Source organism: Anabas testudineus, chromosome 18 (assembly GCF_900324465.2).
Source record: "Anabas testudineus chromosome 18, fAnaTes1.2, whole genome shotgun sequence".
Lineage (NCBI taxonomy): Eukaryota > Metazoa > Chordata > Actinopteri > Anabantiformes > Anabantidae > Anabas > Anabas testudineus.
The window spans coordinates 8,343,352-8,364,481 of NC_046627.1; the positions used below are offsets into that span (position 1 = coordinate 8,343,352).

The window sequence follows — 21,130 nt, forward strand, 5'->3', positions numbered from 1 at the left end:
CAGTTATGTCTCATAAAAAGAAGAAGGAAAAACAAACATGTTTACAGAATAACATGCAAATCCTATAGAAAACCTAACTGAGAATTACAGTTGAAACACAGACACACAGAGGCACTGACATTTATAAGCAGCTGAATGAAATGCATGGACCAAAGGCTGCTATGAAAAAAGGTTGTGACAATAAATAAAAGTAAATTTAAAGGATGAAATTTTGGTAATTGATCAGTTTACCTGTTAAATGATATAAACTGGCACCAGAAAAATCAGTAGCTGTAGTGTCTGTAACACTGGAACGCAAACTCTGACTAATCCTACCATGCATCTAAAACACCAAACTTTACAGTGATATGGACGTATTAACATATCACATCTGACTGATACTTATCTCCTTATCAAGCTTGTCACAGATAATAAGTGCAAATGGGTCAAATTATGGGCTAATGCTAATGAGAGCCAATGAGCAAGCACAACAAGAACTACATTTCATAGCTAGCAGATTAGCATTAGCATAACACAATGTGCTAACATTTTAGCATATTCTGTGACACAGTACAAGTATACATTCACGTACTACACCCACTTTGCGATGAATGATATCAGGCAGCAGGCTAACACTGTGGGATAATGGTTAATGATGCTAAAATGAATGCTAAACCAACATTTTATTGCACGTTTGTTGATGATTTTGGTGTCTGTTCTCATTTACAAGCTAACTGATCGCGTCAACATTTGGTGCTTTACTTCTAGCTCAACTTGATCCTTTAGCAACATGAGCTTAAGGATCTACAGGCAGTTTCCTAGCATTAGCAGTCGATCACATGTTATTATTACTACCACCGGAGCTTTGTTTATTTTCTTGTCACAACTCTCTTAGACAGAAGACTCTGGTCTTTAGAGTCAAACTTATTGACTTTATCCGTTACCAACACGCTCCTGAATATTTACTGCACTTGGCGAATTAGGTTGTTCAGAAGTTTTAGATCACACAAAAACATGAAGACCTAAACATTTATAGGCACAAACTACACACATGAAATAACAAAAGACAGCAAGACACACATATAATTTGGTCTTTAAGTTCATACATTCTTCGTAAAGAGAAGGCTAATTATTACCACTTGTAATTATTCAAGAAAGACTCAACGTCAGGTCAACTGGAAATGAGTCCACAAGAAAACCACCCTGATGCTTTATATGGACGCCAAAATGCAGTTAAGTTGTCACTTACGGACTTAAATGTTGCATGTTACACTTATCTGTTGTTTGAAAGTACCAAACCCACCTACTATCCTATAAACCCACTGAACAATGGAGGGTTTTCAGTAAATCTCCATTGTGTTAACATATTGTTGAAGTTAAAGTACAGGTCGTGAAAATCATACGTACTGTTATTTATTTTTGAAAATCTGTTTCTTTTTAAGTTTTCGTACTGATGGTTGTGGTTGTGCTTCTTATTATTTATCAGTACACACATAACAAACCTGCTCTTCTTCGTGATGTTGAGCAACAGAATTGCAAATAAAAAACAATATAACATCCTTCAATTGCCTTATGTCTACACCAGCTACGAGTTTAGCAGCTCGAAACTGAACAGCAACTTTCAAGATTTAAAGTTTTCTGTATGTTGTCAACAGAAGGTTGAGTCAACGTGGAGTGAGTATAGTTTTGGTTGTGCAAACATTTCTCAGAGGCACAACTGCTTTGTGCGCAGAAATCCTCTCTAAACGCCCGAAAAGAGCGTAGTAATTAACTTAAGCTTTTTGTTCAAAGGAGATGTGGCGTGAAATCACAGATGAACCTGCTACCTCTTCTCATTATTTCTAAGATATGTTGGAAAAGATCTGCCTATCCAAACAGCTGGCAGACACACACAATCGCATTAATGTGATAGTGTCTGTTTTCACTTGATGAATATAAGAAGAATATTCTCTAGTTTCAACCAGCTCCTCTGGGATTATCTGCTTTTTATGCATTAAATAATCCACTTCTCACCAGCTAGTTACCAACTGTCTGGAAACGCAGCACTATAAATACAGCTGCCCGTTTCTCTTTGCAAGTCAGAAAAGCAAAACCAGCGGCAAAAAAGTCAGTTATTGTCTACGTCATCATTGCAATCAGTGGATTTGCTTGCAGAGGTTTAGCAAATGTGCACATATGTTTGACGTTGCCACTTACAGTAATGCCTCAACAAATAGTCACCAAGTGGCTGTATCAACAGGCCTGAAGAGAGCATTGCACTGATATACATATGACAATTAATAAATAAAACTGATGCAACAGAGCCACAGATCCTCGTCCTTAACAAAACCTGGTGCCTAAATAACCCATAATATTAATGTTAATGCTAACAGGGGCTAATGTAGCTTGCAGCCTGCAGTAAACTTCCTTCTTAGCCCACAGATTTAGATTATTTCAGTTTGAAAAGAAAGGATTACTGCATATGAAGCAGGTCTTCCTCTGAGAAATTTAAAGTTAACTCACACACAATGACTGACAGAACGACTGTGAAGTTGATTGACTAACAGCACAAGTTATTGTATTGCTGCTAAATTTTGTGCGTTTACAGCCACTGATGTGTGTTTTTCTCTTCAAGGTGCATATTTCCCAGTATGTGCAAGCTTGGAATGAGTGTAGTATAATGTGTGTATGTGTATGTGTTTGTATAAGCCACTATTGTTAGAAAAGGCTGTGATTGCATGTGCACATTTCTCTATTATGTGCCCTTGGGCATAATGCATTATTAGAAACTCAAAAAAGCAAAGTAAAGAAAATATAGAGTGTATACATACTGTGTGTTTCAACACACCTCTCCCTGCTGTTAAGGTAAAAGCACTCAGAATTCAGTACACATTTTCAACCTGAAAGCCAGTTATTGAGAGCGAAAGACTTCTAATGACTCATATGTTTGGTAGAAAATTATAATCTCCTGCAGTTTAAGGCCATGATTTTGTTTTTTTGTTAAAAAAAAAAAAAAAAAAAAAAAAAGATGAATGATTTCATTTTACGACATGTTCAGATGCTTACATTATGTAAAGAGGTGCTGTGAACGCCCCTCGTCACTTATTGTTTTCCTGTGGTGGCCTGACAGGTCATTTGTGCTGCATCTTTTCTTTTACCTTGTGCTTTATCTCATTTGCAGCACTCCTCTGCTCCTCTTTATTAGCGGCACGTATTCACTGAACTACTGAAATGTGCCTTTAAATCATAGACGAGAAGCATTATTAATCCCATATTACTTAATCCCATTTTTCAAGGCTATAGAAAGACAAATAAATAAAATAAAATAAAATAAAATAAAATAAAATAAAATAAAATAAAATAAAATATTGCTAGCAATGCAGAAAACGTGAGTGGACGTGACCTCACAGCCCCAGACACACCAAAAACGTTTCACTATGTGAGTAAAATCCCTGGATTCATGGTTCATACACCAGCTGCATTCAAAGTTGTTTATGGAGTGCCAACAGGGGATCCTTTGAGGCTGTTGAGGGCCGCATGGATCCGGAAGTGCAGTCTGGACTCCATGGAGTAATCCTTGTAGTTCGTCCTGACGGAGAACACAAGAAATCGAACATCAATAAGAACGTTTTTCCTCAAACATCTGAGCTAGGACGTTGCAAGGAAAGGTTAGTACACTTCATACTTTTAACATAACTGTCATTCCTTTGAGCTTTCAGCTCCTGAGGCTCTTGTGAGACTGCTTGTTGTTTTCGCTTTGGTCAAATGCCAAACATAAAGGTGTGTCACAATTACACCAGACAGAAAGGTACACAATGGGTTTAGAGTAGTATGTTTAACCATGATGAGGTGAATAAGGTGTGTAAAGGTGTGCAAAGGTATGTAGTGAGCGAATATAATAATTGTGTGTTCACAAGTGATGTGTAATAAAGACCACTGAAACATTCATGACTATGAATCTAGAGAAACATTTGTGTATTATACATAATATATTAAAATTGTTAGAGAGAGGAGAGGAGGACTTATATAATGTCACTGTAAGTTGTTGTATAGTTGAACTTACTTGGCATTTTCGATGTATGTTGTGGCCTTGGTGAAGTCTCCCTGTTGTTTATACAGCAGACCCAACTCATAGAGAGTAAAAGGAATCAAGTAGTGATCATAACGGATACGACCCTCACTGAAAGAGACACAAATATAACAGGGAGGAACATTTAGCTCTCTCACACATTTAGATGATTAGCGGTAAAACTGATTGACTGAATGTGTCTGTGTGTGTGTGTGTATTTTACCTGGACAGGACCTGTGTGAAGCAGAGTTCAGCCTGCAGTAACCTGCCCAGGTGTTTCAGACAGAGTCCCTTCAACATCTGGACAAGACAGCTGTCATCTGGATGAAACTCTGATGGATCTGAATTAGAAATAGAGAGTGGAATAAGTAGATTTGGTTTTCTGTTGGGCCTTAGCAACACTACTCTAATGAACCAAATATCAATCCCATATTGAAGTACTAATGAGGATTTACTATAACACACCTAGAGTTCCCCCTTGCCAGAAACTCAGCAGTTTCAACATTATCACCTTTTCAATGTGTCTAACAGTGTTGATTTGGCAAAAAAAACAATGAAAATATTATGTGACAACCTGTTTTCACAATGAAAACAACAAATAATAATAATATATACAGGTTTACATTAAGCTACATCATCTGCATACATCTAAAACTTTACTTCATAAAAGGATTCATGTAAGTCATCTATACAGAACTGAAGAAAAGTGGGTCAAGGGCACGACCCTGTGGAATCCCTATTGCATTCTCCAACAACAGCTTTATTGGTTAACGGTAAAGTTAAGTAAAGTTAACAACTGTGGTTTTATTTTTAACTCACTAGGGTCGTTACGTAGCTGCTCCTCAGCCGCCTCTAAGGTAATCAGCAGGGCCTCAGTAGAGTCGGCTCTTTTCCCGACAATGGTGAAACCATTCCAAACGTACATCATCTCCTACAGAGAGAGAACATGTCAGGAATTAAGTGCTTATGCACTCCTGTTAACCCCGTCAGGATTTGATGGACTTAAAGACCTATATTTACCTGAACATGCTAAAGTTACTTACAGTGAATAAACATTATGTAAATAAAGCCCATTCCACAGATGTATAGTGTGGTTGTATTTTTTTACCAGTGCAGGGATGACCAGAGGGATGGGGTTAGCAGCTTTGTAGCGTCTGGACTTTCTCACTGCAAACTTTTCTGTTGGGATTGATTTTCCTGCCAGGCGCTGTTTAAGCCCCTCCACCTGCCTGCAGACATACAGGTTTGTACTTCACTATTATAAGAATTTGACACAATACAAATAAAACTGAAATGAACTGAAATAAGGGTCTCGGGCCTCCTCACCCCTAATCCCTCAGGCATAATCACCAGATTGCACACATAAAACAACCTCAGTGGTGACAGTGTTAATATTTTTAATGTTTAATATTAAAACAAACTTACCTAAAGAGCTCAACAATGTCCTCCCCTGTCTTTTTTACTTCATCCTGTGACATCATACTCAGGATGGCCGCCTTCTGGTACACATAAATTGCCTGGAGAGAGAAGTTTAATGGTTTCAACTTGTTTCTTTAGCATTTTTTCATATTTGTTAATAAGTTTTGCATTGTCAGATACGCTAAACTCCAGGAAGTTTTAAGATGTGCATTTACTGTACATGTAGAAGAGTTTATTCACCTTGGACCAGCGGCTCTCCTTGCACAGCAGGTCAGCATAACGGTATGCCTGCTGCCACTCCTGCTGGTAGGAGTGAGTCCACATCAACTCCCAGTAACACAGGTGGTGGATCTGTTTCCACTCCTGCTGGCTGCTGATACACTCCTCATATCTGGCCCGTGCCTGAAACAACATTTAACGGTTCAATTTGTTAAAAGACAGGTCTTGAGTTGATCTTTAAATTTTTTGTGAGTACATTTTTAGAAAGTCAGTTACAAACAGGATTTGTTGGTATCTTAATTCTACCTTTGTCACAAGTTATGATGCTTTCTGTCTTTCTGAAAGTAGAAACTACTAATATTGGAACTTGAAGACAACTTTGGAAAATGAAAACATTTATTCAGCCAAAATGAGAAAAACCTTGGCCATTATCACATTTTGAAACAGAACATTTGATAAAGATGTTTTTTCAAGTAACGTTTATTCAGGTTAGGACTGAAATAAATGTCACAGTGTGCAAGTGCAAATGTGTGAACGGGTTTGATACCTTCTCAAAGTTTCCTCTCAGTGTAGCAATGCGAGCAGTGTAGAAGAGAATTATAGAGCCCTGAAAAAAAGAACAGAATGTAGTTTCTTATGTTACTGATGTATATTTCACATTCCTTCAACCAGAGACTGTACAATTTTTTTTACTTTTTAATTTTTTTTTCCTGTTTGAGTTAAGGCTACATCTCAGTTGACTCAGTCCAGTCCAGTTCTTTGTAAAGGCCTCAGTCTTAGGCATAGCAGAGTGTGTAGGGAAAATTGCTGACCAAACAGTAGCTCATCACTTCACTCAAAAGCTGACAGGGATAGATCTGCTTTTTTATATGATTAACAGGTGTGAAAACACACACTGTATCACAGCTTGGCTGTGAGAATGGGTTTTATTGCAAGTCTCACCTTAACAGGTTGGTGCTGATTTTATTTACAGGTAAGTGCCAGAGATTGGCAGATCTGATTCTGAGCTTTGCAGGAGCAGGATAGTCGTAGGCTTGCACCCAGAATTTAACTGTAAATGTAGATGTAGTCTAAGAGATAAGCAGCTAAATTATTGGTTACTGTGTGTTTTTTTCTTTTCGACTAAATTTTGGATATGTCGGCTACATTACATATCTGTGTAATTGTGATTGTGAGTGACTTACTTTGGGGTATTTGTGTTGGTATGGTTCCAGCAGAGCCTCAGCCTCCACCAGATTACCCTCCCCAGTTCCTTATCAAAGAGAAAATCAACACAGTTACCTTCAGGAATTAATTATTTATTATGATTAAGACCATTCACAAAGTGGTTGTACCTAGCACAGAATTTACACCTGTAAATTATAAAACCTAATCTACAATTTATTTGGGCACTTAACACAAAGACTAGGAACAGCATTAGTTGATTGTATCAAATGATACTGGGTGTAGAGTGTTGTAAGAGTGCTACAACATGCCGGTGGATAAAAGTAGGAGTGACAGTGTGTTTTCTTACCAAGTATCAGTGAAACATATGTATGATAGAACAGTAGAGTCAGAGCACAGAGGATTGACCGTAAACTGTGACTGGAGGCGCCCTCTCTCAACTGAGACAAGCCAAACCCCTACAAAGAGACAGAAGCAGAATTATGTGATAATTAGACTGTCACCTTTTCTAAAACAAGAGATTTTTAGAGTGTAGAACGAAGAGTTATTCAATGTCAATTTTTAGTTATACAAACCCTATTTCCTGAGAATCCAATAAACTCCAACAACCTCAAAATTCTCTGAGGGAGGAGAGACAACATCTGGAAGGCACAGATTATTTAAAAAATCATTATTATATTATCACATTTTCACAACATGCACACTTAATCTAATTAAGTCTAATTAAATCTATAGCTCTAATTCGCCAATATGCTGATGACATACAAATTTTGAGTCGACGATTATAAACTTGTGAACTATCCCTGTTCAGTGTGTAATCACTCAATGGTGAGTTTCTAAAATAGTACACTCCATAGATTAAACAGACTGATGAACATCTATTTTAACCACCTACCAAGTTGAAGGATCCAATGCCCAGCTTGACTCCACCCTCAAACTGTCTGAATGAATCAGACTGGCCAGCCAGGTCCTGAGGGACATTCAGCACATTCTGACAATCCCTAGTGGACGACATGAAGCATACACATTTATACCAAAATGAAAAGTTATATTCTATTTTACACAAAATAAGCTGCATAAACGCTGGTTACACAAACATTTAAAACTGATTTAACCTCAAATCCTGATAGCAAAATGCTATCAGGAGTAACAGCCCATTGTTTGTTAGTTCACCAGTGCCCCTGAAGTGACTATATCACTAATCCCTCTAGAACCCTCAATATGCTATTGTTGGGTCAAGAATGCTTGGATAGACACACTGCTATCATGCCTGTCATCACCCAGCCTCATCTTTTATGCTATATAAAAAAAACTGGACCAGCTGAAATTGAAGCCAAAACCAAAACAGAGCAACTATACACAATGAGGCAATTACTGATCGATTTCTATAAGTGGAACTTAAATTAAAAAAAAATAATTCGACTACCCCTGGGCTAGAACCAAATATTTCCCAAAGCACTCACTTTTCAATTGACAATTTCTGGTTTCTTGATCCTCACTTTCTGTTCATTTAATTCTGATAGAAGCTTTGTTTAAGAATGCATAAAAGTACTCTATGTAGTCTTTTAACACTAGAAATGCTATGAAGGAATGTTTTTTTTAACAGCAGTTCCTCATTATAAAGGGTAAGCAAGTAAAAATGTAGGTAAAAAATACAGGTGGACGGCTGTCTTAAGTAATTGGTTTAAATCATTCGCTCACTTGTAGATTTGATAGCTGGTTCTTATCTTGATGCCTCCTTTGATAAAGCTGATCATGTTCTCATCCTGGAAGAGAGACATAGAGACAAAGAGGGATTACATGTCCTAATTACATTTTATTCAATTAGCTAACAGCCCTATCATTAGCGTCTCCTACAGTAGTTGTTCAGCTTGCTTACCGTCTTACTTTGTGTTCCTCAGTTCACCAACATTTATCTTTTTATCCAGGATATGTGATACAAAACAGCCCCTTGTTTACATGTTAATAGTTACATTAAAATAGACATTAGAAGAAGAAAGTATCCATTAAGACCATAACTTTAGTGGAAATCTATAACAGACCGACTACAGCAGCAGCATCCAGTGGCAATTTGAGGAAATGCAGCTTTGAAAGGGGAACTATCAAATCTACCCATCCGTCCTTTTAACTGCTTTTCCTGTCCATGGTTGTGTGAGTGTGTGTAAACCAATCACATCCATAACAGCGAAGAAGAAAACAGACGTCAGTTCTGACCTGCACAAACGTCAGCGTGGCTTTCTGCAGCAGACACTCAGCATAGCAAATCTCTGCGTGCATCTCGTCTGCAAACCCACAAAGACAGACAAATGACTTCCTGCTACATTTACTTTCTTTAGTTTGACCTTCTTTATGTTTATGTACCTTCCTGCAGGTTGGACTGTTTGCTGATCAGACCGGAAAGAGATCCAACCATCGAGTTCCTCTTTCTGAACCTGCAGAAACAGTTTGGTTTATCACAGTGAGCCAGCATGTGCAGTACCAGAACCCTAAAACTTGCTACAAATCTCTCTGTCTCACCTCTGACAGGTTTGTAGTGCCTCCTTGATGGTTGCCATGGCGGTCTGGATGTCTCTGTGCTCGAAGGTCATGGTCGCCTGCATCACCAGGATGCTGCTGTAGCCCAAAGCATGGTACATACTGTCCCTCCACCTGCACACAGGCGTGGAATAGTGTGTGATGTACACAACAGTACAGGATGTAATTATACTTTGCTGTTAAAATACCAGATAGGTGTAGCACTAGTGGTAACAGCAGTACTGTGGGGAGTAGTAATTCCACTAGTAACAATATAACAGTAGTATAACTACTAGTTGTTATAAAATCATTAACAGCAATTTTACACTAAGATACAATAGTACTTGTATTTTAACGTGTACTTGTGTCACTGTATTGGTAATAGTAACAGTAGCGGTACCACTATTTATAGTACCAGTACCACTGCCAGTGATAGTACCTAGAGTTAGTAGTACTCTTAGTATCACACAAATATAGATGCGCTGTCATGGTTACCATGGTCTGAGGAGGTCCAGGGCTTCAGAGAACTTGTTGTTGAGGACCAGATTGAGAGCACACTGAGTCTCCTGAATGGCTGTCTGCAGGTCCATCTGACACGCCCTGCACACACACACACACACACACACACACACACACCAACCACACACACACCACACACACAATCAGCACAGGAAGTGAAAAAGCTAAATAAAAATAGAGAGAGAGACAGGAAATGATCTCGCACATCTCTACTCAGTTGTGCGTTTCTACTTACGCAGGAATCCGATCGTAGGCATCTTCAAAGCGGTCCTGGAAAACACAGAAAAACAGTCTGGTTAGATTCATCCTCAATCTATCAAAATAACTTTATCAACAGTACCATCAGTCACAGCTGAGTGTAATCACACCATCACACGATTCAGAACAGATCTTTGCAGACCATGAGGACTGCAGACAGGGTGACATGGGTCAACCTGCAGGACTTAGACACATCCAGAGGCCATAAAAGAAAAGAAGGGGAGTGAATTTCTGTTTTCTTTTCTCTATCCTCTTTCCACTCACCCCAACCGGTCGAGGCAGATGCCCGCCCACCCTAAGCCTGGTTGTGCTGGAGGTTTTTTCCTCTAAAGGGAGATTTCCTCTCCACTGTTGCCTAAAGCTTGCTCAAATGGGATTGTTGGGTTTTCTATATCATTTTTTGTATAATTATACTCTGTAAGGTCTTAAACCTAAACACTGTCAAGACCCTTGAGATGACTTCTGTTGTCATTTGGTGCTATACAAATAAAATGAAGTGAATGGGACTACAGCACCTTAAGCATCAGAGGTCCCACAAAATGTCCACAAAGAGATTCAAAGCAATTAGAAAAAGACTGAAAACATCCACAAAGAGACTAAAACATCCACAGACAGTGAAGATATTTTGGGTTTCCTTCAGGTTCTCCTGTCTCTTCACACCATCACACTCACCAGTCACGGAATAACAGAAAACAACCTGTATCTAAAATATGAATCCAGCAGCCTCCCACTGTATGTATATAAAGTAATATATTACATAATATTGTATTTGTGCTGTTTGCTCTCCCACACTCTCAAGTATCCTTCACAGTTAACATACTGCATGTTGTTGTCCACATAAATATTGGAACACTCCGTTTAAACATTTCTAATGTGATGCAACAAGGCGGCCAAAACATGAGATTTATGTAATGTGGTCTAGAAAGGGCCTGCTTCCCATTCTGTTCTGCCTATTCTGAGTTATAATGTATCACATACTGTATAAACAACCAACTCAGTCTTGTGCTTCAGCGACAACTACAGAATCTATTTTTGTGTTACTAAACAATGTTTTGTCCAGTTCTCAATACAAAGAACAATAACAAACACAAAACTCATTTTCTAATTCCCATAATCTACATTTCTTCTAGATGAATATAATAAACTAAACGTTTCACTGTTATATACCGCATCATTTTCAGTAGCATAGTTATTCTTCTGCCTCAACTTCCTCAATTTGGCACAAAAATTCAAGGATGAACTGATGAGATTTTGTTCAGATGTCAAAGATTGAGAGAGAAACTGTGTCCAACTATCTTACATGTACACAGTTTTATAGTCCAAACGTTATCGGCCTACTGGTTCTTAATCTGTAGAAACATTCGCCCCAAATTACAAAACTATTTGCATTTTCTTTTTTACCATAAACCACCAATTTGTATATCACAAACAAAACACTGTACATTTCAAATATTACATAGCATCATCCTTATGTTAGCATTTAGCTTTAAACACTGTTGTCATCTTGTTTTGTTCTTATTTCTGAAGGTTCTTGTGAAAAGGGGAGAATAATAATAATCTCCATATGTTTAATCATATAAAACAAAAAAATTGAATCATTGTTAAACCAAACAGGAGGGAAGTGAGGAAACATTAAGTTAAAAAAAAAGGACACATCAGCAGCAGTTCATTGAGAAATTAAATCTCAACTATGGAGAAATTCAGGCTTTTTCCTGATCTTCCTCTCTGCCACGTAGCATTAGAGGTACTGCTCCTTTAGCTACAGAGGCTTCTGATTGGTTGAGATACGGTTTCAGTTCTGCACAAGGTCAAACGTTGGCTAAAGAGATAAGATTTTATAACTGCAAACACACATATGATCGTACATAACAGACGTGACTGTAAACCAACACATTTACTATTTTCACATCGTCGTGAGAGCAGCAGCACTTCCCCCCCCCCCCCCCCCTCCCGACACACACAGTCTGTCTCTGGAGCCTCAGTAGCAGGCTAATAATAGCAGCCCAGTGGCTCCTTACATAATAACATACAGCTGCAGCCTCTCACTCTCAGAGTAGCACTCAGCCTGCAGGCTGCACCCATCGACCCGCTGTGGTCACACACAGACCGACCAGACTCGAAGGCTGCGTCCCAGATACAGTCAGGGCTGCAGAACCACTCAACAATCTGGTCAACAACAAAAGAGCCAAAAATGATTAAAGTACAAAGAAGGGGTACTTGATGTTTGGACCCCACGGTACTTGGTCTGCAAACAGCTGTTCTGGTGCATCTCTTACTATAATATAACTACATGTGTGGTCATGGTGACAAAACCACAGAGATATGTTCATTATTTTGGTTTTAAACCTTACAGTAGTAATGTTTTGGATGTATTTACCACTTTTATAGCGTTATTTGTTGGCAGCAGATAAAAAAAGGAAGGGGGGTATTCTCTGAAACTGAACCAGGTGCTCAAGACTCAAAGCATCCAAGCAGGTTGACAAGTTTTTCTAAATTAACTGAAATACACTGGGTTTGTGCAACAACATTTTTGTACCACTGACCTACATTTATTCTAATCTTCTGAATAAATCTTGTTCGTGTGAGTCGTGAGACATCAGATTCACCGAACACTCTGAACTGTACATGTAAATCAGTGCATGAGGAGCCTGTGCATCCATGAGATGTAATGATTAACGTTACTTAACTACAGAAATGTAGCTGCTGTGCTGAAATATGCCATCCTATTTATATTATGTACGCACTGTTGTATTTTGTTCACACGATGTGTGAGTTAAGAAATAGCGCATTCGTGCGACTGGGTCTTGCATGAAGCCCAGTGTTAGAAAAGAGGTCTCAGATTATCCCAGCGACTTTATTTTGGTTGTCGTTTGCTTGTAGTCAGCAGAAGCTAGTATTTCTTTTAAAGAAGAACTCAAGCTGTGCGAGCGTGAATCAAGTGGAACATGAAAGCAGCAGGAGTCTAGACAAGGTGGTAAAACTGAACTTGCTCAGCAGAACGGACACAGCTCTCGAGGCCGATGGCAACAAGTTGAGGAGCGACGTTGTTTGTTGTTTGTATGATCCTGTAAAAGGTGACACAGGGAGGAAATAAGGAATTGTAGTCAGTGGATTATTCTCACAATAACGGCAAAATAAATAATAAATGTGCGTGTGAATCCAAACAGATGCTCCCTGCTCACATGCTCGTCCTCTTTTCACACCTCTCTCACTCTTTCTCTGTCTCTCCCGTACAAACAGATGCTCTCTCTGACACTCCCTCGCACTCCGTCAGTGTTTTTCTCAGTTTGCAGCATTCGCAATGATTCAAACGTGGCTCCTGCTGTACGTGCGTCTTATAATAGACGAATGTTGTTTGACCTGCCAGTCTAGCACGTTTCCTCGTGACATAATGCATTCTTAAAATTCAACTCTTTAAAATGAAATTAATCTAAGATGATGTGATGATGCTGAGGATTTTACAATGGTAAAAAGCTGCATAAACCAGAGCTGTAACTAACATTGATATGTTTTATTAACCTGCTGAGTATTTTATTCATCCTCTGTTGAATTAAAGGACAAAAAATAGTACAAACTGTCCCTCACTGTTTCCCAGAGTTCACGTTTATGTCTTCAATAAGTCCTACTAATGTTTCAAAACTAAATAAAATTTAGCTTACTATTAAATAAAACAAGAAAACACTTTAAAGAGCATTTTCAGTTCATCTGTACCTATTGTATTATCTGTAAAACTTTGCATCAAGTACAATAGTAACCTTATTTCTTTTATTACATCTACATTCCTTCAATTCTTTGCTTGTTTCATAAGCAAATATTAAGCAAATATTTTCTTAACCTTCAACATCAGTTCAGTCTCAACGTCCACTTTTATACTTCTCTCATCTCTTTAAATCAGAACAAACATGGTCCATACACAGCTTTTAAAGTTCCTTGAGAACATAAATGTTTTATAGCAGCGAGTTTTTAAATGCTACAAATGATTTGTGTTGAAATTTATGATACTCAATATACTTTATTTTAACCTTTTATCTCTTTATGCAGCTGCAATAAAATGTTCATTACCCCTTTATATTTTATCATAGTACACTGCACTCAGTGATAATACAGTGTTGATTATGACTTACAGGGAATTTGAACTAAACTATTCCTGTGACCAAATTAAAAACTTACCCTGATAGAGGAAAATAGAAAAGAGTTCACAGTTTTATATTTATTGTTCTTTCAGTCAAAAGCAGGATGAAAACAGGAGACGTGGAAAAAGCTACACCAATGTATGATATTACACTCAAGGAGAGGTCAAAGTCTGAGAAACTTCTCTTGTGACAGCAGCAGCTTTCTAATCAATTAGTCAAGACCTACACACTGTGTCCTGTTACCAAACACAGACTCAGCTACACTGAGGGAGGCTTGGAAACCTATAAAACAACCAGAATTCCCTCATGTACGTGTTAAACCCTCCTCAAAGACAACACAGAGTGCCAAAGAAGCTTTCAGGGACCTCATGAAGACTTTCACAATCTTTGTGGAAATCCAGGATTTCACAATAAGCTCTAAAACACCCTTCCAACACTTGGGATCCTCAATAGTCATCAAGACTCTGACAGATAAATGCCTTCAACTTAAAAACTGAACTACCTGTACTATATTCTCTGCCACTCTTTAGTTTTGACTTTTGACCCCACAGAGGAAACAGGAAGGGATTGAGTTCTGGCTAAGCAGAGGGAGAATACAGAGGTCCCGTTGTGTTTCCTTGAAAATCATGTTGTGTTAACTGAACCAGTCTAGATTCCCACCTGTAGGTAAGACTCAGTTTCAGTGCATCTCCAAATGGTTGGAAAGAGAAGCAGTGACAGATGAAAACCCTAAAATCCATAGATTTACAGAACGATTGAGCTAAATACTCTCAAAACGTCCTTAGTGAAGAACCTGTTTCTAGTCCTTGTAGACGATATGTTGAACAGCCAACAATAGGGGAATGTATGAATGTGAAGCAGGACAAATCCAGCTCAAACCATGTTCTGCGTTAAATCTCAGGCTGTCATTTACATTCCATTCATACCTGAGGGTTTTAAAACACAAAGAGTTGGTATGAACTAATGAGCAGAATTAGCTTGAAGTGAAGTCGCACAGCAAACACACTGGACAGGCTCATTGGACGCCATCCACACTATCAACAGCCGATTGTGTTTTTTTGCTTGTCCTGACAGAATGGACAAGACATGGTTAACAATTTCTGCCTACATGTTTTCTGTTATTTTTGTTGCGTTGCTGAGCACTGAGGTTGGACGATAACCTTCCACTGTGTTTAAGTATTTTTATAAACACAGCTCGCCTCACATTCCTCAGAGCTCAACCCAATTCAGCTGAATTCCTCTGTAATGTGATGAGTTAGACTGAAGGAAGCTGACAGAGGAGCGTTTGTGAGCTTAGACAAGGAGGTGAACTGGTGAGGTATGACGCAGGACTCATCATCCACCTGAATATTTGCAATGGGCCTGTAAACACAACATGGAGCTGAATAGAATCTCCCAATTGACCAGTAAGATCAGGAGGGAGAAAGATACCAAGACACATTGTCCCCATTGGCTATTCAGCTAGTACCTTCCCGTGGAGACCATGAAACATCCTTAGAGGTTTCAGGTGTTGTACAGGTGCATCAAACACACATACAATATACTGAATGTAAGCAAAGACACTTAAATCTAATGCACATTTAGGATTTCACAGTAATTAGGCCCGTTAAGTCCCAATACACAAGAAGAACCCTCACAAAGAGACCGTTTCAACAACTGCTGCAGACAAATTGGAACCACATTTCCTAAAGACAGTCCAAGCTCATTGTGTGCCGATACTTCATGTTACCATTTGAGACGCCCAGCAGAGCCCTAAAACCCATTTATAGTATAAATAAAATGGGTTACAGTATAAATGGGTTTTAGAAATCTTATCATACTTCCTAAAGGGCTTCTGAAAAACACAGCTCTTCAAGTACCTTTGAACCCTGTAAAAATAAAAACATCTAGCATTTCTTCCAAGGTCCTTAAAGGATTTGAACGCATCTATGGAACCTCTTGATGGACCTCATGGAAGCCAAACTCTGTCACTGAAGGACACATGTAATCCTTTCAAAAACGCCTGTTAACAACAGACTCAAAACCTAAGCACTTCTTCAAACTTTTAAAAAACACTGTTCACCTTTTAAATTTTCTTCACCTCCACAAAGACACAAATCACATATAAACATATAAACTCCGGACAATGTCGGGAGAATCAGATCCAGACATTGTGTGGTCAGACGTATGGCGCACAGTGGGAAACTGTCTGATTGAGACGTGTTCTCATATGCATCATATGCAGGTGATGTCTAGATCTGTTCAGAGTATCAGTGCAGGCCTGAAAGCAGCTTTAAATCAAGCCTAAACCTCTTCCACATCTGGGGAACTCATTAAAAGACAAACTCTTCAAAGGCTTCACAATCCATTTGTGGATAAAGGACACGTTTAAGAATTCAACCAACTTTCTTAGAGACACTGCAGATCACATTAAAGAATTAAATAGAATTCGATTCTTCAGAAAAGCAGCCTTCATATTCTCATCCAACTTCCTGTGTTGTTTGCACAGAAGGCAGCCTGCAGCTAAATTAGAGCTGTCATTTACATAAGGACACACACACACACACACACACACACACACACACGTATCACTCCTTTAAAGCTGATTACACACTGCACATAGATAAATACAATAATCAGCAACAGTCTGCTTACACCTCACCTGTGCTGAACCAGGTGAAGCTCAACTGCCTCACACGTGTACAGAAAATCATCACTAGGAGAAAGACAACGGCATCAAAAAACACAACATCCTGCACAAAGCTCAGTGCAAACATGTTACGTAACAGCAGAGAGACGCTATAGAAACACTGTGCACCGTCTATGTAAATTAAGTGTGTGATGGAAAAAAGAGCTGTAAATAAGGAGCACGAGGGAAGTTGTTTGTAGGAAGCTGACCCTATTCAGTGACATATTGAGTGTAGCTTACATGAAAGGTAGAGTATGGATGAAGTATTTTATTATAATTTACCATTTAATTTTCCACATAAAGTAAAAAGTTCAACATCCAAATATCCTAGATCACAGTGGAAACACAACATATCAGATATTGTGCAGCCTAAGTTGTTTGATTAACTTGCTAATAGGGCCCGGGAAAATATTAGCAGCATAGGAAACTGTTATGCTGCAACACAAATTGGGACCTAGTTTGATTTTTCTTGCGTTTTTTTGAACACACAACTTTAGAAAGATGCAATAAATGAGCACAACAATGACAATCTGAAAAACAACTGTACTAGGTTTTAGTAATTAGCATCAAATTATCTCCGATGCCAAGGTACCAAAAATGTGATAAGATCTGTAAGACATCAGTTTTGAGCACCAAAGACACAATATACTGTTAAAAGGAAAACATTCAACATAAACAAAATGGTTTTGTAATTATATATATGTAGATAGATAGATAGATTCTAGTTTTTTCAAAGTAGTCACCTTTTGCTCTGATTACTGCTTTGCACACTCTTGGCATTTTCTTGATGAGCTTCAAGAGGTAGTCACCTGAAATGGTCTTCCAACATTCTTGAAGGAGTTCCCAGAGATGCTTAGATGCTTAGCACTTGTTGGCCCTTTTGCCTTCACTCAGCGGTCCAGCTCACCCCAAACCATCTCGATTGGTTTCAGGTCCGTTGACTGTGGAGGCCAGGTCATCTGGCGCAGCACCCCATCACTCTCCTTCTTGGTCAAATAGCCCTTACACAGCCTGGAGGTGTGTTTGGGGTCATTGTCCTGTTGAAAATTAAATGATGGTCCAACTAAACGCAAACCAGATGGAATAGCATGCCGCTGCAAGATGCTGTGGTAGCCATGCTGGTTCAGTATGCCTTCAATTTTGAATAAATCCCCAACAGTGTCACCAGCAAAGCACCCCCACACCATCACACCTCCTCCTCCATGCTTCACGGTGGAAACCAGGCATGTAGAGTCCATCCGTTCACCTTTTCTGCGTCGCACAAAGACACGGTGGTTGGAACCAAAGATCTCAAATTTGGACTCATCAGACCAAAGCACAGATTTCCACTGTTCTAATGTCCATTTCTTGTGTTCTTTAGCCCAAACAAGTCTCTTCTGCTTGTTGCCTGTCCTTAGCAGTGATTTCCTAGCAGATATTCTACCATGAAGACCTGATTCACACAGTCTCCTCTTAACAGTTGTTCTAGAGATGTGTCTGCTGCTAGGACTCTGTGTGGCATTGACCTGGTCTCTAATCTGAGCTGCTGTTAACCTGCGATTTCTGAGGCTGGTGACTCGGATGAACTTATCCTCCGCAGCAGAGGTGACTCTTGGTCTTCCTTTCCTCGGGCGGTCCGCATGTGAGCCAGTTTCTTTGTAGCGCTTGATCTTCTGCACAGCACAACTGATGGTCCCAACCCCATTTATAAGGCAAGAAATCCCACTTATTAAACCTGACAGGGCACACCTGTGAAGTGAAAACCATTTCAGGTGACTACCTCTTGAAGCTCATCAAGAGAATGCCAAGAGTGTGCAAAGCAGTAATCAGAGCAAAAGGTGGCTACTTTGAAGAACCTAGAATATGACATATTTTCAGTTGTTTCACACTTTTTTGTTATGTATACAATTCCACATGTGTTAATTCATAGTTTTGATGCCTTCAGTGTGAATCTACAATTTTCATAGTCATGAAAATAAAGGAAACTCTTTGAATGAGAAGGTGTGTCCAAACTTTTGGTCTGTACTGTATATATATATATATATATATGGTCAGCATAGTGTGTAGCTCACCAAGACAATACAATAAAAATACCACAGGTCACATGAAATCAGCACGGCCACACGCGTATAATGTGTTGGTCACTATAGGAACACGCATTGAAGAACATCATTCAATTACTAGAGCCAACTAAAGCTGGGCACCAAGATACAATACACAGAACACAGATAAATGAATACTGGTGTTTAAAAGTAGGCAGGATACTGTTCCCTGACAAAATGTCCATGATAAGCTAGTTTACACACACATAGTGTACGAGTATAGAGTTATCAAAGAGGATAAGGTCAAACTACTAAAACAAATGATAAGATACAGCTCAGGACACAGTAGGAACACAACCCTGTATTATACAAATATCATACACTCGCTGTAGAATTATATCATAGAAGATACGGATTCTGATTCTAGTCAGGTTTATAGCAAAAAATCAAAAGCTGGTTCTAGCTTCTCACTTCTGATTTTTTAGATACTTTTAGATTTTTTGGTGACTAGAAAACTATTTAAGAAACTCTTGAAGCCACTTTAACTCTTTAGTATTTGACTCTGACCATAGTATTATAGCAGTTTAGTAAGTGTTGGACAGAGGTGTGGAGAAGGGGGAGCTCTGGGGGCTCAGGCACCTGTACTTTTCCCAAGTTAATCAAAGGTGACCTGTCGACATTAATGAATCTTCTGTGGGCTCAGCCACTTACTACTCCTATTATTAAGACCTCAAATGTCTTTGTATAGAATTTTTCCACATTTACCTATTTTCTACAACCAAAACATACAAACATTTAACGTTTTCTCATTTGTAGCCTGTGGTGGCTAATTAATTAATAAGCTAATTGTTTGGTCAAAACCTAAGAGTGAAGACTCACGAAGTAATGCTTCAGACTTCATCTGCAATGTCAAGTTAATCCTATCATACCACAATAAAACCTCTCTATGGTCAGAGCAGAAAAACTCAAGCTTCACCTTGTTTTTAAATTCGTCTTAATGGAACCAGTACTGTTTGTCGTGCGGTGGAGAAAGTGAAGCAAACAAATGAGTGTTTTTACATTTTTAATGAAATAAAGAATTAAAGTTCACAGTGTTTGGTGAACATGTTAAAGGTTTGTATAAGAATCTGTGTCTAAACAGCTGTTCTCTACATACTTTCTAATGAATATAGATATTTCTGAGCTATATAATCTGAACACAGAAGAAATCAAGTCTGGGATGAGAGTCTGAACGACCAATTTATCTAAAAACTTTTTGTGAAATGTGTCATTTCACAATAAATGTCAGTGGTGAAAGCGAATATGTGTTCAACAGTTATGTCCCAGGACATTTGCCGAAAAGCTGAAAAACACTTTTACAGAACTAAGAAGTAGCTCCAGGACCAACACAAACACATTAAACAGAAGCAGTTTTAGCAAAACCATCTACAGAATGTGCCATTAAATACATTATAGAGGGCATGAGGAGCACCACAATAAAAACCCCTTAGAAGAATTAGTATTGAAATAGTAGAATGGGACTGCCTCTATACTAAACAGCACAGATATAAGAAGCTGAGGAGGGTTTTTGTCATTTTATAAAAACTGGTTCCAGTGAAGATTTGTTCTAGTGTCTGACTGAATTTAAGAACCACTGGATTATTTTCCATCAGGGACTCTGACAACACAAACCGGTCACTGAGGGAATAAACGGACGCTCTAGTAAATAAACTCACTGTTAAACCGCTGCTGTTAAATCGCTATGAAATAGATGGAATTGGTGTCAAATGTGCGTCCCACCTCCTCTTCGGCGGCCGCTCCGTTGCCTACGTGGGCCATGTCTGTGTCCGGTGCCTGTCCTCCCTCAGGTCCGCAGGTCGGTACCACTGCTGTTCTGCTGCTATCAGGAGAACCACAGTCCCATTTCTGTCTCACACGAACGCACCGAGCCGAGTCCGAGTCCGAGTCCGAGCCGCTGCAGCCGCCGCACAGCTCCGCGTCCTCTCCCGGGTCCAGACGCGCTTTTTATTCCCACCGACGGATGTTGAACGTCCTCGTTAATTCGTGATTCCGCCTCGTCCCTTTCCACCGTCGCTCACCGATCCCCCGCTCTCTTCCGTGAAAAGCTGCACACACACCGAGAGAAAACACACCTCCCGTGTTTCCGTTTCTCCTCCCACAAACCGAGAGAGGGAGAGAGAAAGAGAGA

General features: G+C 39.2%; 1 protein-coding gene across 1 annotated transcript; it reads right to left on the reverse strand.

Moving 5' to 3' along the window:
- Positions 1–427: 427 nt before the first annotated feature.
- On the reverse strand, positions 428–21,045 carry LOC113168235 (tetratricopeptide repeat protein 39B). The gene is made up of 19 exons (XM_026369241.1): positions 20,722–21,045; positions 10,098–10,132; positions 9,839–9,943; positions 9,347–9,478; positions 9,191–9,261; positions 9,044–9,111; positions 8,531–8,595; positions 7,725–7,830; positions 7,405–7,470; positions 7,179–7,287; positions 6,850–6,917; positions 6,213–6,272; positions 5,687–5,848; positions 5,453–5,544; positions 5,136–5,256; positions 4,847–4,958; positions 4,251–4,368; positions 4,022–4,138; positions 428–3,547 (listed from the first exon to the last, which is right to left on the reverse strand). The coding sequence occupies exons 1-19, from the start codon at positions 20,758–20,760 to the stop codon at positions 3,451–3,453; spliced, it is 1,743 nt and encodes a 580-aa protein (XP_026225026.1). The 5' UTR covers positions 20,761–21,045; the 3' UTR covers positions 428–3,450.
- Between the last annotated feature and the right edge of the window lie 85 nt (positions 21,046–21,130).

Coding starts and splice junctions, on each gene's coding strand:
- LOC113168235 (XM_026369241.1), bottom strand. CDS start 20,760: ATGGCCCACGTAGGCAACGGAGCGGCCGCCGAAGAGGAG. Junction 9,112..9,190: donor ACAGTCCAACCTGCAGGAAG/GTACATAAACAT, acceptor GTGGGTTTGCAG/ACGAGATGCACGCAGAGATT. Junction 5,545..5,686: donor AGGAGAGCCGCTGGTCCAAG/GTGAATAAACTC, acceptor TTCTCTCTCCAG/GCAATTTATGTGTACCAGAA.